This window comes from Tachyglossus aculeatus, chromosome 8 (genome assembly GCF_015852505.1).
Source record: "Tachyglossus aculeatus isolate mTacAcu1 chromosome 8, mTacAcu1.pri, whole genome shotgun sequence".
NCBI classification, from domain to species: domain Eukaryota; kingdom Metazoa; phylum Chordata; class Mammalia; order Monotremata; family Tachyglossidae; genus Tachyglossus; species Tachyglossus aculeatus.
Genome location: NC_052073.1, coordinates 22,210,816 through 22,237,253, shown reverse-complemented (window position 1 = coordinate 22,237,253; position 26,438 = coordinate 22,210,816). Strand labels below are relative to the sequence as shown.

Below are 26,438 nucleotides of genomic sequence, written 5' to 3'. Positions count from 1 at the left end.
TTGGCAACAGGGAGAGAGAGAGAGACGGTCCCTGCCCAACAGCGGGCGTGATGACGGGCAAGGAGGAGGAGGAGATCGTGCGGATCGCCAAGAGGCTGGACAAGATGGTGACCAAGAAGAGCACGGTGAGGGGCCCCCGGGATGAGACTCCCCCTCCTCCCCATCCCCCGCCTTACCTCCTTCCCCTCCTCAAAGCGTCTGTATAGATGCATTCATTCAATTGTATTTATTGAGCTCTTACCGTGTGCAGGGCACTGGACTAAGCGCTTGGGAAGTCCAAGTTGGTAACATAGACTACCCAACTGTGGGCTCCCAGTCTAGAAGACAATCGGTTCTTGCTGCGTCAAGGACTCAGATTCTAGTGTCGCCTCTAGCACAGAGAACAAAACATTCATCATCATCATCATCAATCGTATTTATTGAGCGCTTACTGTGTGCAGAGCACTGTACTAAGCGCTTGGGAAGTACTAATTGGCAACATATAGAGACAGTCCCTACCCAACGTTGGGCTCACAGTCTAAAAGGGGGAGACAGAGAACAAAACCAAACATCCTAACAAAATAAAATAAATAGAATAGATATGTACAAGTAAAATAAATAAATAAATAGAGTAATAAGTATGTACAAACATATATACATACATACAGGTGCTGTGGGGAAGGGAAGGAGGTAAGATGGGGGGGATGGAGAGGGGTACGAGGGGGAGAGGAATCAATCAATCAATCGTATTTATTGAGCGCTTACTATGTGCAGAGCACTGTACTAAGCGCTTGGGAAGTACAGATTGGCATCACATAGAGACAGTCCCTACCCAGCAGTGGGCTCACAGTCTAAAAGGGGGAGACAGAGAACAGAACCAAACATACCAACAAAATAAAATAAGTAGGATAGAAATGTACAAGTAAGGAAGGGGCTCAGTCTGGGAAGGCCTCCTGGAGGAGGTGAGCTCTCAGCAGGGCCTTGAAGGGAGGAAGAGAGCGAGCTTGGCGGATGGGCAGAGGGAGGGCATTCCGGGCCCGGGGGATGACGTGGGCCGGGGGTCGATGGCGGGACAGGCGAGAACGAGGCCTAACGGTGAGGAGATGAGCGGCGGAGGAGCGGAGGGTGCGGGCTGGGCTGGAGAAGGAGAGAAGGGAGGTGAGGTAGGAGGGGGCGAGGGGATGGACAGCCTTGAAGCCCACTGAATGAATTCATTCATTCAGTCGTATTTATTGAGCGCTTACTGTGTGCAGAGCACTGGACTAAGCACTTGGGAAATCCAAGTTGGTGACATAGATGGTCCCTACCCAACAGTGGGCTCCCAGTCTAGAAGACAATTGTGGGAAGTCCACGTTGGTAACATAGAGAGACGGTCCCTACCCAACAGTGGGCTCCCAGTCTAGAAGACAGTCGGTTCTTGTTGCATCAAGGACTCAGATTCTAGTGTCGCCTCTAGCACAGAGAACAAAACAAAACATTCATTCATTGTCGTATTTATTGAGCGCTTACCGCGTGCAAAGCACTGGACTGAGTGCTTGGGAAGTCCAAGTTGGCAACATAGAGAGACGGTCCCTACCCAACAGTGGGCTCCCAGTCTAGAAGACAATCAGTTCTTGCTGCGTCAAGGACTCAGATTCTAGTGTCGCCTCTAGTACAGAGAACAAAACATTCACTCATTCAGTTGTATTTATTGAGTGCTTACCATGTGCAGAGCACTGGACTAAGCGCTTGGGAAGTCCAAGTTGGCAACATAGAGAGACGGTCCCTACCCAACAGTGGGCTCCCAGTCTAGAAGACAGTCGGTTCTTGCTGCATCAAGGACTCAGATTCTAGTGTCGCCTCTAGCACAGAGAACAAAACATTCATTCATTCAGTCGTATTTATTGAGCGCTTACTGTGTGCAGAGCACTGGACTAAGTGCTTGGGAAATCCAAGTTGGTAACATAGACGGTCCCTACCCAACAGTGGGCTCCCAGTCTAGAAGACAGTTGGTTCTTGCTGCGTCAAGAACTCAGATTCTAGTGTCGCCTCTAGCACAGAGAACAAAACATTCATTCATTCAGTCGTATTTATTGAGCGCTTACTGTGTGCCGAGCACTGGACTAAGCGCTTGGGAAATCCAAGTTGGTAACATAGATGGTCCCTACCCAACAGTGGGCTCCCAGTCTAGAAGACAATTGTGGGAAGTCCAATTTGGTAACATAGAGAGACGGTCCCTACCCAACAGTGGGCTCCCACTCTAGAAGACAGTTGGTTCTTGCTGTGTCAAGGACTCAGATTTTAGTGTCGCCTCTAGCACAGAGAACAAAACATTCATTCATTCAATCGTATTTATTGAGCGCTTACCGTGTGCAGAGCACTGGACTAAACGCTTGGGAAGTCCGAGTTGGTAGCATAGAGAGATGGTCTATGGATACTGTACTCTTAGTACAGTAAGCGCTCAATAAGTACGATTGAATGAATGAATGAAAGAAACCCCCCCAAGAGGCCTTTCCTCTCCTGACCCTCCATCTGGACCCTCAAGGAGACCTGAGACCATCCCACCCCGATCCCACCCATCCTTCTAGACTGTTGGGTAGGGCCCGTCTCTATATGTGGCCGATTTGTACTTCCCAAGCTCTTAGTACAGTGCTCTGCACACAGTAAGCGCTCAATAAATACGATTGGATGAATCCTTCTAGACCGTGAGCCTGTTGTTGGGTAGGGACTGTATGTGTTGCCGAATCGTACTTTCCAAGTGCTTAGTCCAGTGCTTTGCACACAGTAAGCGCTCAATCAATACGATTGAATGAATCCTCCTAGACTGGCAGCCCATTGTTGGGTAGGGACTGTATGTGTTGCCAAATTGTACTTTCCAAGCGCTTAGTCCAGTGCTCTTCACACGGTAAGCGCTCAATAAATACGATTGAATGAATCTTTCCAGACTGTGAGCCCGTTGTTGGGTAGGGACTGTATGTGTCGCCGAATTGTACTTTCCAAGCGCCTAGTCCAATGCTCTGCACACAGTAAGTGCTCAATAAATACGATTGAATGAATCCTTCTAGATTGTGAGCTCGTTGTTGGGTAGGGACTGTATGTGTTGCCGAATTGTACTTTCCAAGCGCTTTGTCCAGTGCTCTGCACACAGTAAGCGCTCAATAAATACGAAGGAATGAACGCATGAATGAATGAAATGGATCCCCCCAAACCCCCGAGATGCCCAGCTCCAAGCCTTACCCCCTACAGAGATGGGTCCCCTTGCCTCCTGCCCCCAACCAGACTTCCTCCAGAAGAAGACTTGTCCCCCCACTCTTTCCCCACCTGTTCTTCTAAGGAGTCCCATCCCGTTTCCCATCCTTTCCTCCGCAGATCACCCCATCGTCGCCACGGTGGCCCTTTCTGAAAACCTATCCCGTCTCTGAGACTCCCCTTCCCCTCTTTGTGTGATCGAGAGCCTCCTCTTCAGTGTCAGAGACCTGGCTGTTATTCCCTCCTCTTGGCTTATCACACCTGATCTCTCCATCATCACCCCATCATCGCCCCATTCTTGGATCTGCAATTCTTCCTCCATGGAGGAATTGTCTGTTTCCTTTCCTTGCTCCTCCCTCTGCCACTCCACTGTGGAAAGAACTGCCTTCACATCCTTTTCCCTGGCCCCGGGTGGAACCGCCCCTCCGTTTTCTCGTCTGTTCAGGGCACTCCTCCTTTATCCCTGGTTCTTTAGTGTAGCTGACTTTCCCCAGATTAGGTGTGGTCGTTAGAGATTCCAGGGTTTGACGCTTTTCACTCTCTTTAGCTAAAACCCCAAGGAGATACTGCACCTGCAGTGAACTTCCCCGGGCCTGAGGAGTCCCTTCCCCAGGGCCACCCAACCCCGTTTGTCCTCCCTTAACCGTAGCTGAACAGCAAGGGACCAGGGTTTCTCCTTTCCCCTCATCTAGATTGCTTTCCTGATGTGTTTCTGTGGCAGGAACTGGGAGAATGCCAGGTCCTTCCCCCCCACCCCCGTTGCAGAAAAGCTTTTTTTTTTTTTTTAAAAAAAAAAAGGATTATTTTGTAAGATGTAAGGGCCATTGTTGCAGTGGGTGAGGAGAAAATGGCTTAACATGTCTGAGGCATCGAATGCGCCACTTTGGCGCTTGTCCAGCTCCCTGCCCCTACCTCTCTTCCCCCTTTATAGATAGGAAGTCCTTCAGGGTTGGAAGAGGGGGTGGTGAGATAACTTGCATTTGCAACTCCTAGTTTTAAATAGAGGGTTATGTTGTAATCAGCAGAAAGGAACATGTATTCTTCTTGATGTAGTCAGTATCCCCATATTGACTGCGGTAACTATGGTTCTGCAGGGTTCAGCAGAGCCTGGGTGACCCACTCCCTGCATGCTGGACTCTGCTCCCTCCACAAATGAAGAAACTCACGTTTGGTGTCTCTTGTGGTCTGTTGTCAAATGCGAGCCCTGGAGTTAACTGGTAATTTTTGATTTTCAGAGAGATTAAAGGGCAGAGTATTTTGAAAAATGGTAAGCCATTTCAGGTATGTTGCTGAAGGGGTCCAGCATAGTGCATTACAGATGTTTGTATTTAATCCTCTGATTCTGGTTTGGTTTGGCCAAAAGCCTCTGGCCTACAGAATGGTTTTGGCAGCTGGTTCTATTCCTGGGATGAACTGCAAGCAGTCTGTGTAAAGGGGAGGCAGAATGAACTGAAACTAGTCAGCTGAGCCTCCTTCACACCACTTTAATTATAGGCACTCCAAGACTTTTATTCCAAATAGCTCCTTTGTGGTCTGTATTTTTAATGAGCTGTTAAACTTGTATGCTAGAAGGTCTTTTTGGATGGAAAGGGAGGAGAGGGAACTGCAGTCTAAAATGGAGACTGACATACATTTTAGGATGTAGTAAGCCGGAGTCCTGCCTGAAAATGTACGCTACTGGTTAAAGCACTGTAGACATGTGAGGTTTTGCTGGGCTTATTCCTCACTGTATCTGGTTTTGCAGAGAGTGTGTTTAGAAGCCCTGGCTGGTTCTAAACACGGTATCCAGCAGGGATGGCTCAGAGCAACTGACTCATAAATTAATAGGACTTTCCTCACCATCTATTTCCCTACATCTACCACCCCAGGCAGAAACTGACAACCTCAGAGGAAGGACACTCCCCCATCTCTCCTGAGGTAGCCACTGAGGTTATGTAAATGTTGATGGAACTCTCCTATGATGGAACAAGATGAATAGTTCCTTCAAGTTTTTAGTTGGTCATTCGTTAACATTTTGGACTTTGGTAGTTTTCAAGTGCATATTGGGGTTATTCTTCTAAACAGAGGCTGCTTGAGGTTTTAACATTGTGTGGGAGTTCAGTTGGCTCATTACAGGAGGCAAGTAGCTAACCTTGTTTTCAGAGGGCAAGTTACAGTGGGGCTAGAGTTAGGACCAGTTCCATCACTCAATCAATCATATTTATTTAATGTTTATTGTATGCAGAGCACCATACTAAGCACTTGGGAGAGTACAGTATAACAGAGTTGGCACACACATTCCCTACCTACAAGGAGCGTACAAGTCTAGAGTCATAACCTGTACTTTGCTAAAAGATAGGTATTAAAATGGATCCAATTACTGATAAGATGAACTATATTTTCACAAGAAAATGTAGCATAAGGAAATAATGTTACAAGAAAATCCGTGTCTAGGGTAACATTGGCTAGTCTGGCTATCTCTGGTCTGATGAAGAACAAAAGTACATCAAATTATATTAATGTGCTGTGGACCTGGTTATATCTATTGAATAATGATGCTTTCATGAGTTTTCTTTTGGTCCCATGCCTGTGTTAGGGCATCACCACTTATTAATTCCAGCAGTATTGGGGAACTTTTAACCAGTCCCGCCTAAAATAAATCCAGAGACAACTTTTTGGCTTCCCCAAATTCCCTTCAATCCCACAGGAACTGGAGGAAGAATTACTGGGTCTATCCTAAGTCTTTATTGGTCTGCTTGGATTAACTTCAGTCTCTGGTCTATTCTTTTTCCTCAGAGCTTTGAGGTAGAAGGCTGGTGTTACCTAATTATCTTTAGGAATTGCTTTTTGGTAAATTTTAGCTCTTTCTTCCTTCTAGGATGGTGCTGTGGATCTATTAAAGGAGCTGAAAAGCATGCCCATTACTTTGGATTTGCTTCAGGTAAATCATTCCACTTTATTCTTGTGAAAACAGAAATCTACCTCTAGATCTCTCCCTTTGAGTATGACTAATTACATATTAAATTTTCAACCACCCCATTTTGGGATTCACTTATCAAAATGCATCTCAATTACAGTGAAATTAGTAATTTCTTTCTTGGAAGCTTCCCATAGCACTTATCATTCTTCAAATGCAGTTTTGTAATTTCCCCGAAGAATTGGGCCTCCCTTCTTTCTATTTTTCCCAGTCAATATAAATAATGGTATTCAGTGTCTGTCCAGGGCTGCTCTAGAGTATTCATGAACAGATGCTGAAAGACAAGAAGGAAGAAAAAAGCACCCTCAAGCAGAGAAGTGGAGAGAGCTGAGAGTGGGAGTTCTTTTTGGACAGAGAAAAGAACACAGGTGGGAAAAAAAGGTGAATGGAGGGAGAAAGAAGAGAGAGAACGGGAGGCAGAGATTTGGAGGGAAAGAGGATGGATGGAGACAAAATGCCGGGAGAGGTAAATATGGGCAGGCACAGAGAAAAAGAAAGCCCAGGAGCCAGCCTGAGAAGGAGATTGGAGAATACAAAGGCTATTATTATGGAATTTATTAACTGCTTACTACATGTCAAATGCTGTTTTAAGTGTTAGGGTAGATTCAAGTTAATCAGGTCAGACACAGTCCCTGTCCTAAAGGAAAATTATTTATATTAATTATCTGTCTCCCCCTCTAGACTGAAAGCAATTCTGTCATATCGTACTCTCCCAAGCTCTTAGTACACTGCTCTGCACATAAGTGCTCAGTAAATACCATTGATATTGATGAAGGGAAGAAAATCTGGAGGGAGTGAACATGGGCAGGAAGCAATCTGAAGCAAACAGTGGTTTTTATTGGCCACTCACTGTGTGTCGCAAGTGTGTGTGTGTGTCTGTGTGTGTGTGTGTGTGTGTGTGTGTGTGTGTGTGTGTACTACACACATGCACATGCAGAGTCCTGAGGTAAGCACTGGGAGAGTACAGGACAGTACAGTTGGTAGACACAATCCCTGTTCTCAAGCAGTTTACAATTTAGTTGGGCAGACAGACGTTAAAATAAATTACAGCTATGGGAAGCAGCAGTGTGTAAATCTATGTACCTAAGTGCTGTGGGGCTGGAATGGGGTGAGTAGCAAAGTGCCTAAGTGGTACAGACCCAAGGGAGAGTGAAGAGGGTGGGGAAATGAGGGATTAGTCAGGGAAGGCTTCCTGGAAGAGAGATGATTTCAGTAGGGCTTTAAAGATGGGGGAAGTGGTGGTCTGGGGGGGCAGAACTCTCACTTTCCTTCTTTCTCTCCCATCATCTCAGAGACCAGAGACAAGGACAAAAGCCCCAGTACCGAGAGAGGTGGAAACAGGCTCAGAGACAAGCAGACATTTAGCGCTTACTGTGTAGAGTGCATTGTACGAAGCACTTGAGAAAGTACAGTGCAACAGAACAAGGCCTGCCCCCAGGTTTCACTTCTAGTCTCCGGCAGTGAAAGTGGAGTCCATAGGCCATGATCACAGATTTGTGGGTGTGAAAGGGAGGGACTGTGTATTTTATATAGACATTCATGTTTATACTCTTGGAGAGATTTGTGGAAGGGCCTGCGTGCCTGTAGGTTGGTGTTTCTGTGTTTGTGAGAGGAGGGTATGGGTATACATATTCCATCACCCAATCTGATTGCAAAGACACTTCAGGGAGGTAAAAGCAATCCATACCTTCCCATTTACATTCACTACACACTTATATTTATAAACACATACCCAGAAATTTATGTCCTTTCGTCTCTCCTTCCATGAGCTTGTAAGCTCCTCGAGGGCAGAGTCCTGAGCCTTTTATTTCTGTTGTGTTTTCCCAAGTACCGCATAGAGTGCTCTGTAGTACAACAGGTGTTCAATAAGTGCTGCTGTTGACACACACCCATACATGCAACATGAGTCTCCTCTCATCTCCCCCTTCCTTCCAATTGAGATTCAGGAATGTACATAGTTGTGGACAGGCAGATACCTCAAATTGGGGTAAATATAGGGGGCTCTCTCTGTGTCACTAACACACACACACTTCCTCTCTCTCCCTCTCTCTCTCTCTCTCTGTTGAAGTATACAGGGTCAGTGAAGGAGTAGAGTGACAGCACACTAGGAGCAAAAACAGAGCAAGAAAGGGAAGGCCATAAGGGAGAGGGAATGAAAAGTGTATTGTTTGTCTACCCTGGGTCAGGACTGAGCATAACCATTAGTAATGCAATATGAATTCAGAAATAGCTGAGGAGATGAAAACCAGGTTTTAAGGTAAAGGTGTAGTTTTTTTATAGTGGAAGTGAACTGTTAGGGACGTCTTCTCAAATAATTTTCAGGAGTTTGAGGCCATACATAGCTGGAGTCATTAGGCATCGATTTCTGAAATGGTAGAATGAAATAAATGGAAGACATGTGAATTGCAGAGTAATCCTGGGATTTGAACACCTGGCTTAACGATGGTGTTAAGATGAAGACATCTGCGTGTTTTGGCGTGTAGCGTTTCTTGAACAGTTCTCTTCTTGAATCTTGCTTTGCAGTCTACCCGGATTGGGATGTCTGTGAATGCACTGAGGAAGCAGAGTACAGATGATGAAGTCATATCCCTGGCCAAATCACTCATCAAATCTTGGAAAAAGCTGCTAGGTAAGGAGAGACATGCATTGTGCAGATCCTGTGTCCCAGGGTTTGTGTTTTTTTTCATGCTAGGTTTTGTGAGAAGCTGAACATAACTGGATGTCAAGTTTATATTAAGATATCTAGGGACAGGTTACATCTTACAGTGAGATTTGAAAAAGGAATCTTAGTGTAGGAATCAAAAGAGGTTAACATTTATTTTAATATTCTGTAAATGTGGGAACAAAGGTGTGGATTGAGGGCACATGGTGTGCATGTGTTGGAGTAAAGCAGAAATCTCTCCCTTTTTTAGAGTTAAAAGTCCAAAAAGCCAGAAATAGTCAGTGGCCTGCAGCAGCCTGGAAGAGCCAAAAATGAGCTGGGTCAGACTTGACGTGTTTTATCTCTAGCACAGTTTATTTCTAATTGACTCTGAATAAATGATTGCCTTTTTCCTGAAGAAACGACTGCAATTTACAGCTAACCGAGTACTAGGCAAATGGCTCTATCCAGTGATGTGGGGGTAGCCATGTTGATTGGGGAAAGGGGAGCAAATTGTGGGCAAACTGCAGCAGTGACTGGAGAGAGCTGGCCAAGGGGAATCTGGGGAAGGAGAGGCAGGATGACTTATTAGAGCCTCAGCCTCTTGATTTTTTTAAAAAAAATTGTATTTATATGGTAAGCCTATTTCACTTCTCTGTGCCTGTTACCTTATCTATAAAATGTGAGCCTCATGAGGGACGTGGACTGTGTCCAACCTGATTAACTTGTATCTACCCCAGTTCTTAGTACAGTGTCTGGTACATAGTAAGTGCTTAACAAATGCCATTTAAAAAAATGACAGCATTGCACTGTCAGGTCAGGCACTCTTCATTCACCAAACCCCCTCCAGAAATATGTTTGGAATATGAATAAAACCAATTTGCAAAGATCTACCTTTTGAGGGGTCTTTGAGATAGCCAAAAAGAGATTTGAACAAGAGGAAAAATTAAAACGTTAGAAATGGTGGTTTTCTTAATCACTCATTATAATTAGTACTAAATAATTTATAATCACAGATATTGTTGAGTTCTGTCAGCATGCACTGGGCATGCTTGGTGGTAATTAGGAAATCTCATCATATACATTAATAGGGGTGAGTTCAGTTCTTACACAAAATGTTCAGATTTGGGAGCAGACAACTGGGCCTGAGGCCAGAGACCGAGAGCATGAAGTGAAGCAGAGTCCTGGATCACATGTGAGGCTGGGAGTGGAAAGACAGTGAGTCTTGGAAATGGGGTGACCGTGGGGACAAATAGAGCTTTGTCAGCAGGAGAGGGGAAAAGAGACGAACAGGGAGGACCAGAGGTTGGGACTGCTGGGAGAATATTACCAAACCATGAACTTCTCCCTCCCCCTACCCAGGTCTTCTCTAGCGATCAGGTGACTGATTTAAGTGCCATTTCATATTTCAACTCCCTTCCCTACCCTCCCCCAAAACTGAGTTCTTTCCTTTTTTTTCTGCAAGCAGTTGCTGTAGTTTTTTTTTTAATACAGCTTCATTTGTAGAGTGACTACATACCATCTGTCCCATGTATTTTAAAATCACTAAACCTCCAGGAACTTGCCTTAAGTAACTTTTGTGTACTGCTATTCACAATATCTGTAGGCATGAGATTTTTGGGTATCACCCACAATCTTCAAATGTGTTTGAAGGACTGAGTTACACAAGAGGTCTTACAAGGTATTTTCTTTAGAAGAATAAAGTTTCCTAAACTGAGAAAGGCCATACACTTCCATAGACTAGATTACAAAAGCTCCTTTAGAGGCTTCCCAGCAAATCTGGCCCAAGAGTTCACTATGAAAATTTCGAAGAAACTTTCTTGAAATGGCGGGGTGGGAGGGGGATGTGTTCTGGTAATTGCCTGAAGGGAACGAGGAAAGTATGCTGTTTGTCTTGTAAATTGCTTTGGTAGCATTTATCTTCTTCTCCAGCTGTGCTCTTCTGGGATTAGTAGCATAACTGGGCTCAATGTGCACTTTAGGCCAAGGGGTATGACCAGGGCTTTGGAACAAGCATCTCGTAAGCTCTGCTAGCGGTCCTCTAGCAGAGAATAACAAGGATTTGTGGTTTGGTTTCCGATCAATTATCAACGTAGTTCGCAATTCCGTATGTCCTATCCATTATATTTAAGTGTTCTCACTCTTTTTCTTTCCTCTCTGGGTTTAGATGCTTCAGAAGAGAGAAATGATGAGAAGAAGAAGAATTCTTCCCTGCCAAAATCCTCTTCAAAAGATGCCACTGACACAAAAGATCAAAGGTAACTACTTTCATTAGGCAGAGCTGCTTGGGAGAGAGGATAATCAGAGAGGCTTGCATGCTTTGGGAGGTAACTGGAAGACCTGGATTCTATTCTTGACACTGCCTTTGTTCTCTTAACACTTTTGGACAAGTTTTGGAACTTCTGTGCCTCAGTTTCTCCATCTGTAAAATAGGAATGAAAATATTTACCTCATAAGGATATTGTGAAGAACTGGTTTGAGCTCTTTGGTTTGAGCTGCAAATAAAATATCATATGACATCCATATAAATTGAGATGCTTTTTCAAAGTGCCTGTTTCAGAATTTATGAAGACTTCAGATTAATCACTGAGTAAATGCACTCCTATGAATTGTTTTCAATTAAAGAGAATGCTGAATATCTGTTGACTACATTGATGAGTATTTTATGGTTTTCTTCTGTTTTGCTCTTTCTTTGCATATTCTACAGTTACTTTTTTTTTGCTTTGGTTCTCTCATTGCAAGGAAATTCACAGATTTAAGGGTGAAAGGTTCCCACTGGGCTATTAGAGGGGAAAGGAGGGTGTAAATGGTAAACCCTGAGTTTGAAATCAAGAAAGATAAGCATGTTATTCCTCCCAGCATACTCTGGTGCCATTATTGTAGACACAGTTCTAGGCTGATGGACCAGCGGTCTGGAGTAGTATAGGACTTTAGCCTAGAATGGGACTTCTGATATACTCTGTTAATATACAAGTAGACAGCTTTTTAGCTTTTTGAGTTTCTCCATTTTTGACCCTTTCCCAATGTCCTCCCCCAACCCATTTTTCCATTAATCTTATTTTGGCTGTTTCTTATTGACCCCAGCCAAGCATTTCTGAATATACAATTAGCTGGAATAAAAAGTGCCCTACTGGCAGCTGCTTGAGGGTGATTGTCCTGGCATCAGTTACCCCTGGCAACCATTCCTCTGTGGCAGAAACCTTCATTTTCCTTCCATTCCCACTAAAATAGTCTCAGACAAGCTCTGGCAAAATAATTGCCTTGACCTGCTCTTTCCCAGCTTAATTTTCTCCCCCCCTCAATTGGCTGGAGAGATGATGTCTATGAAGTGCGAGTAAGAGACAGCTATTTTCAGGAACTATTATTTGAGTAGCTGTGTAGGCTTGCATCATTTCATGTGCGTTGATGCCCAAAGCAGGACTGTGATTTACCATTGTGCCAGTGTGAAAAACCTTGGGATTAACACATACATGTTTCCCTTTGGAAATAGGACTGGTGTGGCTGTAATTTTTCCCAATTAAAGTTTAGTAACAGTGACAGCTTCTTTTGGTTTGGTGGAAGAGGAATCGGAATGTCCTTCTCTTAGCATTAAGAGCAACTTGTTCAATTTTCCAGGAGGATGCACCTCTGAAGCTCCTCTGAAGAAATGTCGTCATAGCACCTAGGAAAACTCCAGTAGCTAAATGTGCTGTTTTCTCTCCACTGTCCAAGGAATAGAGATTTATCAAGGAGGATTTAGCATTTCCTCAAGGGAGGGCCACTGGAATCAGCCCCCAAAAGATCACCTTGTCTATTTAGCTGTAACTTAATGCTATCCTTCCCTTCTCAGGTGCTTGGTGAGAAGGTGATTTAATCTTTGGGATCACTTGAGAGAAGGGCTAAAATAGTTCAAAAAGCAAAGAGCGAAGGTCTTCCCTAGCTTATTTGTGTCTCTTAAGGTTTTTAAAAGAGAAGAGATTCTAGATTCACTTAATCTTGCTGGGAAACATTAGCTAATTATGCCTTTGTTCCCGCTGGATTTGGTTCAGTAATGTCCTTTTTGTGGGTTTGGAGGGAGAGCTTTGGCTGGGCAGCTGGTGTGGACTTGCTGAATTGTTCTTGGAGGAAAGACAACAGCGATTTATCTCCCATTTGGCTTCACCTATTTCAGTGAATGATTTACATTTCCCCCACCCACCAACCCTAAAAGTTTATATGGTACTGAGGAAATGAGCTCATCATTCTGCACCTGTATGGGTTTTCTTCTCTCAGGAAGTCTTTCTGCTTCCCTCAGGTATTATCCCAGGTCGGTAAATTTTACCTTTCAAAAACAGAGCAGCAGCACATCATATGGTGATAATACATGTTCTGAAAGATCTGTGTCAGTGCCCAGGCTCTTCCTAGAGTGGTGGACACAGGAGAGACAGTGTGAAAACCCTAGGCAGTGGATTAATCACAGGGCCACACACAGTTACCACTAGCTGCTGGTCACATCTGATTTAGTGACTTGAGATGTATGAAATGGGCTGATTCTGATCTACCGAAGCCTAAAATTGTGTAGTTCCATAGACTGCTTAAAGCTGGAACTGTGTATTTTAGTACCACCCTCTCAGGGGCTGATTCAATTGTATATTTTTTTATGCCTGAAAGAAACCAGTAGACAGGGGATGACATCTTGTCTGGGGACCATACTGACATCTGGATGCAAGCTATCAGTCAGCCATCTCTAATTTTATAGACAAGAAAATAATGACCTGACTTGGATAACTTGTTTCTGAGGCCTTAGCCCCTTGACTGAAGTAATCCTACAGACTGCTGGCTGTGCTTGAACCAACCAACTTAACTCATTCTGGATCTCTCTTCGATGTTTGCTTTTTTAATTATCTAAAAACAAAAGAACATTTCGTCCTTTACCTCCTAGAAAACTCTCAGCCTGCCCTTGAGAATGGAGCTGCATAGCAGACCTTATTCTCCCCATTTTATTGAGGAGGAAACAGGCTGAGAAAGACTTAAGAGTCTTGGCAATAGTCCTTCAACAAAGCAGGGATAGTCAGAAATAGATTCCGAGTTGGTGACCAAACTCTTGATGTAAACGGCTTTCTATTTCTTCTGTGTTACCTCTGAAATCCTAAATTGACCGCTAGAAAAAGAGGTTTGTTTTTTTCACCTTATTATTCGGGCATTTCTTTTTATAAAGTACCACTTGAACACCACTATTGTAGGGGAGGAATCCAAGGAGTTCTTAGAAATCTGTATAGCTTTCAAAGATGTATGGAAACCTGATTTGTTAAATGTGCGCAGACATGTGCAGGTTTCTACATATGTATCTGCTTGCACCAAATATGTATTCCCAAGCCCCTTATAAATTTTACTGGAGTATTGAACTAGAAATGGACTTAGGGTATCAGTGAATGTGTATCTTCCAGTTTTCCTAATTTAGCATAAAGTTGTAATGAGCCAGTTGCTGAGTCCCTTGTCTGTCGGTCATCGTTATCTCTGATCCCAGACCTTAAAATATTCTGAGAGTCAAAGTTTCTCTTCTAGCTCCATCAAAAAACAGGAGTCTCCGAAGACCCCAACCACCCCCAAAATCACCACCTTCCCACCCGTCCCCATCACCTGTGATGCTGTACGCAACAAATGCCGAGAAATGTTGACAGCGGCTCTACAGACAGACAGTAAGTGGAGAGGAGCAGCGTGGAGGAGGGAGCTGCTGAGCTGGATGGTAAAAATGTGAACTAGGGGAGGAACCCTACTTGGTTTGAGGCCTCTGGTTCCTTGTTCATCATTTCTGTTTGATCTTTAACTCAGCAGGGTTTGAATGGAAATAAAATGTCAGAATCCGCTGAAAGTGGGCTAGCTCCACCTGTCTGGTGGCAAGCTCCCCTGACTTAGCAGCGGGTTTATTTGTCCGGAGGTGATTGGGGGTGGAAAAGAAAAGTGGACTGCTCAGGTGTCTTCCCACCCCTCTCCCTCCTCCCATCCCTGCCACCTCATCTGCATCCTGCCCAAAAAGTACCAGATCTGTATTCCTGGGAGATCTCAGGCTCTGAAACCCTGAATCCTGGGTCGTGTTGCATTGAGTGGGTTTACCTCTGTGAGTCTCTCTATAACTTGTTACTTGATGATGTGAGAGATGCTGGATGGAAAGGTCCATATGAAAACAGTAGCATTTACATAATTTTCTATAAGTTCTCTGTGTCTGTAAACACTTTGCTCTGGACCAGGACAAACCAGAAGCTGTAGATCAGGCAGAGGAAAAAAGATCCAGGAGATCAACAGCCAGGCAAGAAAAATAACAGTAAGCAGAAGTTAGATAGTGGACCCAAAACAAAGTTAAGGTAGTCCTTTTTGGGAAGAATTCTGATTGTGGAGGATATGAGGAGAAATCCCAGAGAACCTCACAAGGGATTACACTCATTCAGAGATAAAGAGGTGTAAAGAGACACAGGCAGGAGGGGATGGAGGGAAGAGAAAGAAATGGAGACTCAAAGATAGATGGATAGATGAGGGATCATGACTTGGTGGGTGGGTGAGAAAGGATTGGTGGGAGGAAGGGAGTGTGGGTAACGAGGTGGTTGTATGTGAGAGAAGGGAATGTTTCGTTAGTACTGGCTGTACCCTCGCTGTGGGGTTCACCATAGTGTTAGGGGTGTGGCCCCCAAAGGGCAAGGGCAAGGGCAACGGCATTCCCAGAGCTTGTTTTTAAACAGAACTGATAGGCTTCTGCTACTGCTGTCCATTCTGTCCCCAGCGATACTGGAAGGGTCTTAAACTATATATGGAGAAGAGAGGTATGGATGCATGCACACCGTACCGATTCTCTTCTTCCTGGCAAGGCTGGTGGTGTGAGGCATGGGTGGCATGGAGGAGGAGGGGAAGGGAATCTGGAGGGGTAAGGTATGTGCACACTTTGCCTTTCAGCCTGTCCTGACAATTCAGCCACCATTACTGTGGTGCAGTTGCTAGGACAGGTGAGGAGACAGTTAACTGGAGAAGGTAGTAGCGATAATAAGGCCCCAAATACAATCCAGAAGAGCCCATTCAGAGAGGGAAAAAGCCCCGGAAAATAGAAAAGGGGGAAAAAAATTAAAAGATTTCCCTAGCTAGGAACTAGACGTTTACAAAAATGTGAGAGATAAGGAAGATGTGAGGAAGTGATAACTGATTGCAAGATAAATTGTGAAATAGAAACAGGAAAATAATCCCCTGTACTTGAAGAAAAACAAAAGCTGAAAATTAAAAAGAAACTAGGCACCAAAATATGTAAATCTCCTACCTCCAGTTCTTCCCCTAAAAGCAGGACATTAGTAAAGGAAGGAAAAGTGAACCTACCCTGATAAATCTGGTTGAAGCGGGGGAGCAAGGGGGAATGAAAATGATGAAGTAACACTCTTCTCTAAATGAGAACCCTTTGGTCATTCTCTGATATTGATTATAATTCAAGCTTCTTATTTGTTTACAGATGACCATATTGCGATTGGTACAGACTGTGAGAATTTATCTGCCCAGATTGAAGAATATATCCTTTGGATGTTGGGTCCCCAGGCTGTGACAGGACAGTTCTAAAGGAATGTGAGCAGAGCAGTGCAGCTAGGTTTATTCATGTCCTGAGGGAAGTGATATAGCTTAGGTCGTTCCCATGAACCAAAAGATTGCTTGGTGTGAGTCCTCTGAGTTCTTCTTCCCTCTGTGTTTGTTAGACATATCCCAGAAGGGCCACCTGAAAACTTGAAATCAAAATTAACCCCTTTTTATGAGACCGACAGGGATTCATCTTCCACTGACCTGTGTGATGCTCATGCATGGATTGGTAATATGACTAGCCTTCAAAGTTGCTGCTTAGCCCCTTCCAATTGGCACTACACTATTATAACTGCTCCCTCTTCTCCAAAGCCTTAGTCCTGCTTCCCCTGGAATTTTAGATGTCCTTAGTCTGATGGCAGGGAAAAAGTCTTCATTTGTGATTCTGCAGTGGATCTAAGAGTTTCTTTCACTTCCCAATCCTCTGGCTAATAAATAATGTCCAGGAGACCTCACTTGAGTTGAAAATGCCTGCCCTGCCTACCAGATACTACTTAGTTCAGGGCTTCTGCTGGACAGCTGTTTGTATAGTCCATTAAAGTTAGCAGTAGATAGGGAAAATCCAGGCTGCCATCTATGCTTCTCCTTATCAGATCTCCTGGACCCGGTAGCTAGCCTAACAGGTCAATCTAGCGGGAAAACAGTGTGTCTTAAGACCATGGATTATTTATTTATCAGCCAATCGGTGGTATTTATTGATTGCTTACTGTGTGCACAGAACTATACTGTTTGCTTGGGAAAGTACAATACAAGAGAATTGGTTGACACGTTCCCTGCCCACAATAAATTTACGGTCTACAGGGGGAGAAAGACATAAACGTATCAATTTATTTCCTCTAACTCAGGTTTCAAGAGTTGCAAGGGGAAGTAAATAAAAAATAATCTCCCCCTGCCCTCAGAGTCTGTGTTGTGGAGGTTTTTTTTTTTCTGGAAGGTTCATAGGTGAGTTTTTTTTGTGTGGGGGTAGGGAAATAATTTGGGGAGGAAAAAAAAGCAAACGTGTGCCCAAAGGTGGTAGAGTTCCAGCTGGTAAGAACAGTGATGACAATGGACCTATTCACTTAGACCTCCTTAAACCTGTTTGTACATATCTACCAAGATGTCAAGAACACAGATATGAAGTACAAAAATCGAGTGAGGAGCCGGATCTCCAATCTGAAAGACTCAAAAAACCCCGATTTGAGAAAGAATGTTTTGTGTGGAGCAATCACTCCAGAGCAAATTGCTGTGATGACCTCTGAGGTGAGATTTTAAAAGTCCTTGATGGTTTCGTTTATTAAAAAAAAAACGTAAAAAAAAACAAACAAAAAAAGAGCTCTCACCATATTCCAGAAAGGCATTCCAGGTTTTCAGTTTTCTAAAGTTTTCACCCAGATCATTGTCACCTATCAACAATTTTGAGCCAACTAACTGCTCTTAAAGGAGAGGTTTAATCCGAATCACTTATGTTAAGGAGTATGGCACATACTTTTTCTTCCTCTTAGCAGTGAACAACTGAGCCTTTGCTGCTGAGATTGGGAGCTGGGTTAGCATCTAGAACTCTAATATTGGAATTGTAATTCATTCTTTCCATTTTGAGATTCATTGGAAGATCTGGTTAAGTTTTTCCATATTCTTACTGCTACCATCGATGTGTTGTGATAGTTTTTATGTTCTTATTAGACTTAAAAACAAATGTGGCTTTTCCGACTGAAAAGATAAAAACTTTCCTAAGCACATAGTAAAGTGCTCTGCACACAGTAAGCACTCAATAATACTATTGATTGATAAGAGGATGTTATTGAAGTTCACAAAAAAACCCTAGTAGGAGTTAGCCACCAAATTCCGAAGGACTAGGACTAAGGGGCATTGAAGCTTGAAGGTGTTTGCTTCACAACAGAGAAGACTGTTCTACAGGTGGTAAACATTTGGAATTTACCCCAAGAAGCCATGCAGACTGAAAATATTGCTGATGTTCCAAGGGCTTGGTAGTTAATGCTTGAGAAGTTCATAATAATCTAGTAGAGGGAAAATTAGGATGTTAAAAGGCTTGAGAATAAGTCGAATAGATACATAGGTAGATGGGTGATTGGCCCATTATGGATTATTAGAGGGGGGAAATTAAGGATGTTAGAGGGTAACATATGGTAGCTAACAGAATGGATGTCAGAGGGCACTTTTTGTGTCCACTGTTGTGGAGACAGAATACCAGGCTAATGTTCTACCCCAGTGTGACATTTAGGTTATCTTTCTGAATCTAATTATATCTATTTTCCCAGTCTTCTATTCTGGACCACTCTGTGCTTACAGTGTGGTACAGCGGAAGGGCGCTGGGCTTAGAAGTTGATGGTTTGAAACCATCCTCTGCTAATTCTATTTCTTTCTCTAGATTGTAAACTTGTGGGCAGGGAACATGTCTGCTAACTCTGTATTGTACTCTCCAAAATGCTTAGTATGGTGCTCTCCACATAGTAAGCGCTCAATAAATGTCATTGATTCTGTGTAGTGTAAAAGTGAACAGCATATGAAGATCGAAGTTTACTAAGTTTGGTACAATTAAAGGAGATGTCCGACTCAGTTTTCTCTGATAATTTCGTGACACCTGGTGTTTGATGCCTTCTTGCGGTTTTTCTTTCTAAGCTATTAGGGAAGTGGGATCAAATCATCACTATTGATTCTCCACAACTAGCTTGCTAATTGATCCTTGTCAAATGAGTTAACTTATCTGTTTCCATATTGGCAGGTATCTATATTAATAACTCGTATTTATATGAGACTTTTTTCCCGAGTGGCTTATTAAATACACTGATCTCCTTTAAAGGGTCTTATGAGGATTAATAAGTACTTTTTAAAATAAATAGAACCATAGGATAGCAAAATATCAGTAACAAATAATTCAAGCTAACGGATGCCCTGCAGAGAGAGAGATCAAAGTTGAAATTTGATCATTTATTTTAATACAGGAGATGTGCTGAAATAACCTTTTTAAATGAGAAAATGTAAAATGGAAGAAGAAATAAGCCTCTGGAGCCCAGTTCACATCTTAGAATATTGCCGTTCACAGCTATTTTGCAGGTGGTATTTTGTTCTATCCAAGATACAAAGGCATTCAGCAGGATTCATGTTGCCGACCGAGGTAGGATCACTTTGATTCTGTATGGATAGGATTTTGTATCTTTTTTTTTTTTTTCCCCTAAAGGAAATGGCTAGTAACGAACTAAAGGAGATCAGGAAAGCAATGACAAAGGAAGCAATCCGGGAGCACCAGATGGCAAAGACAGGTGGGACCCAGACAGATCTCTTCACCTGTGGGAAGTGCAAGAAAAAGAATTGCACTTACACCCAGGTGAGTGTCATAGCTCCTCTGGTGCAGGGCTCCTTGGGATTGGTAAAGCTGTTATTGTGTATGACAACTCTTGGAGTTAAGCACACACTTGAGCTCATTCTTTCCCTTAGAGAGCAGGGACCTGAAGTTATACCGTTCTAAATGTTGACATTAGTTGATCCAGAAGGACCAGTTTGCCTTGGCCTCTAAGGAACAAAAGATGATTTATCTTTTTTACTATCAATAATATAATTATAATAATTATACCTTAAGGGAAGGAATTTTTAATGACGTTTTAGAGTGCCACTGTGTTCTCTTTCATGGTTCACAGACTTTGTTGGAAATCCTTGCACTTTCCCAAACCAGAAAGAAAGTCTCATGGCCTAGTGGAAAGAACAAGGGCTTGGGTGTTAGAGGACATGGATTCTGATCCTGGCTCCACCACTCGTCTGCTGTGTGACCTAGGGCAAGTCACTTAACTTGTCTGTGCCTCAGTATCTTCATCAGCAAAATAGGGAATTGAATACTTGTCCTCCGTTCTACTTACACTGTTAGCCCCATGTGGGACCTGATTATCTTGTTTCTACCCCAGCGCTTAATACAGTGCTTAGCATACAGTAAGCACATAACAAATACCAGTGTATTTGAGAGAGGAAGGATGCTTTTGGGAATTTCAAATCTTGGCATCCATCCCAGAAGAGAAAGTCAAGAGAATGAATTGATATTGAGTCAAGCGTATTTCTTTCCCCAAAGAGCTGACTGTGTAATTTCCCACAGCTCTCCACTCCTTTTCCAGAGCGGGAGTTCAGGATTGAATGTGAGAGGATGTTTTGTGGCTAATGTGCTGCCAATGGGACAGATAGTGTGCTGCAGTATCCACTAGTTTAAAAAGAATATTTCCACCTTCAAGATAAATATGTATATGTGGATACTTCACTTCAGATTTTCAGCATGTGCCCGTGTGGGTCTATTTCTTGTTGAACTGCTTTGAAGAAGACCCTCTGCTCTATTTATATGAAGACTGTGTGCGTGTGTTTAAGAAATGTGCAGTGAAGCCCAGTTACTTTTCAAAGAATGTGGGTGGGGTGTGGTAAATATTAAAAAAAATCCAAGAGTTATTGAATGTCTGGAACTTAAATTCAAAGGGGGAGGTGTCCAGAGAAGGATTGTCATCAAGGTATCATTGTTCTTTCATTCAGTCGTGTTGAGTGCTTACCGTGTGCAAAGCACTGTATATACTGCACTGCACTTATATAACTTTCATATATAACTGTTCATATAACTTTCAGTTGGATTTTAATCTGTCACATAGGTTTGTAGCCTCAGATGTTAGCAATTGATGAGGCTTAGTCCATCCATCTTCTAAGGTCAGATCATTTTGGACCTCTTGCTATCAATTTCAGGAGTTTTCTCCCATGAACTATCACCGAATGTGCTTTGACGGTGGGTACATCATTGCTGAATTATTTTGGGGTGCATTGCAGTAGCGGCCTACTAAAAGAAGCCCTAGAGTACTTTGGAAGATGCTAGTGAGGGTGTCCAGGAGATGTGGTCTGAGCTCTTGGGTACAGGCATGGGATCAGAGAGCACTTGGAGAAGGGAGTGGAAGAACTGTGAGGTCTGAGGCTGGGGAAACACAAGGGGGTGTTTGGATTCCAGGCACATCTCAAGGCCCTTGAGATCACAAAGGTAAGAGTTGAGTGCCAGGGGCAGCAGCGGCCAAGGTGAAGTAACACTCCAAAAACTTAAATCAGTTAAAAAGAGAACTGATGTGCTGTTATTACTCTTCAGGCTTGAGGCCGGGCACATATTTCTTCCTTTTATGGGCAGTCATCTACTGTCTGTCACCCATCTTTGGGAAATCCGAAATTTTCAGTGGCTTCGGAAGATCCAAAGAGTTTAATGGAAAATATCCCAGTTGATGTCACTATGACATACCCATCGTCAAAATAATTGGTTACTTTTGGCATTCAGAGTCTGAACGGAAATGTTAAGTTTTTCATACGATTCTTTTTTCCAGCAGGAAGCCTAATACTTTTGGGTAAAAAAAGAGGTGCATGGGGTAGGGACTAGAAGGAAAAGTTTGGATGCTACATCTATCCTCTGTTCTTATAAAGGAGAGCAGTGATGAAAAAGGAAGTTGATTGGTGGGTCCCTCTATCCATAAGACAAATGGATGTGTGCTGATTAACTTTTCCCATCCCTTGAGGACTTGTGGAATACTCCCACTGTTGTGTCTGTCTCTGTGTCTAAAGTACCTGATTTGCTCTTGAAAATTTGAAGCTGTGGAACTTGGAACTCCCATGGAAACTTTCCAGGTTCAAAACGGGGTTAGAGCTGCAGTCTCAGTAAAACAAACAAATAAACAAAAAACAAAAAAAAATCCCAGTCCTCAAGTTTTTTTTACCAGCTCTAAAGTATGCAAAATCAAAATTCTTTGCTACCATCCTGAAAGTGATTGAGCTAATGTATTTTGGCTCTTAAAACTCAGTTCCCACAGACCTTGTGAAATTGGAGCTTTTCAGTGTCCCCACTTCCCCAGAGAGGAATTAAGGAAGGTTTGGCCAGGCCAGCATCTTCCCAGGAGGAATGATCAGGTTTGGGTTTCTGTCGATTTATCCCACAAGAAACACAAACTGCTGTACCATCCAGTGATTTATTGGTCCTTCCAACAGGTGGCCCTTGGAGGCCAGACTAGAACCTGGTGGGTTTGGGAAAGCCTGGATTATCTGAATCCTCTGGGGTGAGTGGAGTCGATGTTAAATCCACGCCAAATTGGGGCTCCATTGAATTAGAAATTCAGCTAGATCAAAATCAGGCCGGAAGGGAGCACTGCAACATGTGCAAGATTCCCTGGGGACTGACTTGAAGGAAACCTGGCATCTTGTGGGCTCTTAAGGACCTCTTGGAAGTGAGTTTCCAGCCCCTTCTGGTTTGACTCTGCTTCCATAAAGCTGGGCACAGTTTGTGGGGGGTGGTGAACTTGGATTTCTGACCTACGAAAGTCTCCTTCCTCCAGAGGGATAAACTGATAAACCGTAATGGTAAAGCTCCTTGCCTGAAGTCACACAGGTTGTCAGTGGCAGAGCTCTGACCTCCTCACTTTATTGCAACCCAAAGCTAGACTGTAGATTTAATTCTTCCTTCAGACAGAATAAGAAGTGATCCCCATTTGCTGTGACCAATCCGCAGGGCGGCAGGAACTTGGAGGCAAGACTTTATATGCTATAAATGGCTCAAACTGCTATACTTTGAGAATGTGGGCCTCACAGGGATCCTCATTAAAATCCAGTCCTCGCTTTCCTGCTCAGAGTGCAAACATGACGTGAAGCTTTTAGCCTGGCTTTCAACAAGCCAACCGAAATTGTGGGTCGGGGGTTGCCAGGGGGAAAATCAAATCCAGTTGCTCCATAGTGGCCATTTCAGGGAGCCAACATATGTCTAAGGTTTTTGAAAATTCTGATTTTATTCTTTTCACCCAATTTCCTCAGGTCCAGACTCGCAGCTCTGATGAACCCATGACCACCTTTGTTGTCTGTAATGAGTGTGGAAACCGCTGGAAGGTAGGGGGCCATGTCGTTTCCTCCTTCCTGGGAGCCTGAAGTTCATGAAAATCAGCCTGTGAACGATAATTAACTGGCCTTGAAACAGGAATGATTTTCAGGTCATATTTACCTTGTCTCATAGGGTACCTTGGAAGTGCTATCTAAAAAGCATGGAGGGTCAAGTTGATAATGGCCCATTTTAAAACTGTCCCATTGAATGCAACAACGATAATTACTTTGAACCATGGTAAGGGCCCTTGTTGAGCTAACTACAAAGCACTGTATGCTTTTTCCTCAGAGTACAGGCCCCAACAGTGCTAAACTGGCACTTTCTGTGTCCAACTCAATTAACTTGTATCTACCCCAACCCTTAGTAAAGCGCTTGGCCCATAGTAAGCACTTAACAAATACCAAAACTATTACCATTATCATTGCAGCACACAATAATCTGGGGCAACTCAGTGATGAAAAAGATGATTCAAATATCTTTTCCCCAAAGACTGGGCTGTTCCATATCAAGGCTGCCCTTCATTTGCTCATCCTTATTGAACATCCATTCTTCTACACATGGGAGGGATAGAGATCATCACCAGCAGAGTCCCTTTAAGCCTGCAGTAGCCTGAAGCCATGTTTGTTCATCAGTCAGGGCCACCAAAATCTAAGGTGAAAACAAATTCTACGTTGAGGACACCAGCTGATCAAGGAAGCTCTTTCCTGGTGCCAGTGCTGAAGTGTCACTGTTCTGTTCTGTTTGGGCAGTGCTGCCTGAAGTTTTCTAGAAAATGCTTCCCTTGCCTCTCCATTGGGCAGCCTTAAAACATTATTCATGTTGAGGAGTCAGGTCCATGGTGCAAAAGAGAGTTTTGGTGTATTTAGCTGGCCTGGGCACTTTGTTCTGAGCATGCAAGAACAAATCGCCAGCCCATCTGGCAAGTGGCAGAGCATCTTGGAGGTTGTGGCACCCTCTGCTTCTAGTCACTCCACTTCTCTCCCTGGGTGTGGAGCCTCTGCAGCTCAGATAGCCATTGTTTCAATGCAGAGGGGAACAGTGGAAGGAATACTGCTATTCAGTTTTGAGCTAATTCCTGCTGTGCCGCTGTCTCAAGATCATCTTTTAAAAATCAAAAGACTCTTATGCCAACTTGGTTGCATTTTCTTCCCCGCTTGTTCCCCTCTTTAAAAGTGAGGTCCCTTTCTCGGGCTCCAGTTTTACTTGTTTTTGAACTCTTGATTTCCCGAAGACAGTGAGCAAACTGGATCTCGCATCTTAGAAGCCTGGGGTCCTAAGTCTGTGGCCAAGATGGCCAAGAATATCATCAGCTCTGTGTGATGTAGCAGAGGAAGTGAGGTTCACAACTCCTAGCCATGCTCCTTGAAGGCAAGGATAGCTTCTCCACCAGCAAATAGGACTAGGTTCAGAACTCTGGGTGTGCTCAGGATATGTACTGAATTGAACTTGAAATGAAGGCCTCAGTCAGAATTCTGACTATCCCAGCCCAGCACCAGTCAGCCCTAACTTCCAGCCATTCTTCCCTCCATGATGAAATGGGCCTTTAAGAATTAATCAATGGTATTTGAGCGCTTACTGTGTGGAAGAGCATCAGTCTTCCATTTGCTCACCTATCCGGCAGGTATCTGACCCTGAAACTGATCACTGGAGCTGGAGGCTTCCTTCTGGGCTGGACCCAGGTGGTCTCTCTGCCCAGGAGATTCTAGGCAAGGCGGCATTTACATTTTTTTTCATTTCTTACAGTTCTGTTAAGGTTTTGCAGAACAGGATGACGGCTACCGATCCGGATTGAACCCACCCCTACATTCTCTAGCTTCTAAACCAATTCGGTACCGTCCTCCCCGCGAGTTTACTCGGTCACCCACGCAAAAGTGCATCATTGCAGTGGTGAGGCCTTCATCTCCACATCCACATCGGCGAAACCCAGCAGCTATCCGCGGGAACAGAGGAGGGTAGGTCAGAGTGCCAGCTCACACAGCCAGAACATTTGTACTTCCTCATTCCAGTATGTATCGTCATTTCTTTTCCTCCAAACACTAATAAACGTTTTCTTTTTGCCACTTCTCGCCCGGCTGTTCCATCATCGTATGATTCAGAGTGTCAGGGTCCTACTGCGGATGAGAGCCAGGCAGCCCGTCTTGTCCACGAGGCAGTGGGGAGGGGCTTGGCGGAGACAGAGTCAGTGCACCACTTGGACACAATGAATAGCTCTTGCAGTGGTGGCTGGTGAGTTCCTGAACCTGTTCCTTCTAAGCCCATCCCTTTCCAAAGGAGAGCAAAGCAGGCTTATAAGCAGGTCAGACTTATAGTCATTGACAGGTCCGTGCTCATTTTCTGGTTCCACATGTGCCACTGTTAGAATTGTGGCCCACTGTTCTGTGACTCCCACTAAATAAGTGTAATGGTGATGATAATTGTGGTAATTAAGTGTTTACCATGTGCCAAGTACTGTAGTAAGTGCTGGAGTTGATGCAAGATAAATAGATCAATCAGTCAATCAATCGTATTTATTGAGCGCTTACTGTGTGCAGAGCACTGTACTAAGCGCTTGGGAAGTACAAGTCAGCAACACATAGAGACAGTCCCTACCCAACAGCGGGCTCACAGTCTAGAAGACTAGACACAGATCTCACATGGGCTCTCACTTTGAGGGAGGGAGACTAGGAACTTAGTCCTTGTTTTACAAATGAGGAAACTGAAGCACAGGGAAGTTAAGTGACTTCTACAGGGTTATACAGCAGACAAGTGGTGGAGTCAGGATTGGAACCCAGATCCCTGGACTCTTTCTACTAGGCCATGCTGCTGTCTCTCCTGATGACAGGAGAGACTGGAGATCCCCAGGTCCAACTTTGGAATTAACCATTCACCTGCTCATTTTAGGGCCCCAGAAATAGAGCCTGGATGGAAGATGAGGTTTAGGTGAAGGTCACAGGCAGCATGAACGGACACGTGAGCCATGGTGACAGGGTCACTTCTATTCCTTCCAAATGACCAGTGTAGTGCACTGCACCAAGTGGGCGCTCAAAAATGCTGCTGCTACTAGTACTACTTACCACCACCACAACGATTACTACTACAACTACTGGTGAGCAGCCCACATAAACAATCAAGAACTGGGAAGACATTTCCTTCTAATTTGCTTAACTTGATAGCAGCCTCCTGAGGGCCTTAATGGCTTAAAATCTCTGGGATCAGGATGTGTTTGGAGATTT

The 26,438-nt window shown here is 43.8% G+C and overlaps 1 protein-coding gene across 2 annotated transcripts; it reads left to right on the top strand.

Annotated features, from left to right (window-relative positions):
• On the top strand, positions 1-25,292 carry TCEA2 (transcription elongation factor A2). 2 transcript variants are annotated; one of them, XM_038750148.1, is made up of 10 exons: positions 1-125; positions 6,065-6,127; positions 8,687-8,792; positions 10,972-11,062; positions 14,328-14,461; positions 16,249-16,305; positions 17,455-17,609; positions 19,546-19,692; positions 23,163-23,234; positions 24,970-25,292. In XM_038750148.1, exons 1-10 carry the CDS (start codon positions 51-53, stop codon positions 24,976-24,978), a joined length of 909 nt encoding a protein of 302 aa, XP_038606076.1. In that variant the 5' UTR covers positions 1-50; the 3' UTR covers positions 24,979-25,292. The 2 variants fall into 2 exon arrangements, with proteins under 2 accessions (XP_038606076.1, XP_038606077.1); XM_038750149.1 differs by lacking the exons at positions 1-125; positions 6,065-6,127 and adding an exon at positions 6,380-6,531.
• Positions 25,293-26,438: the final 1,146 nt, after the last annotated feature.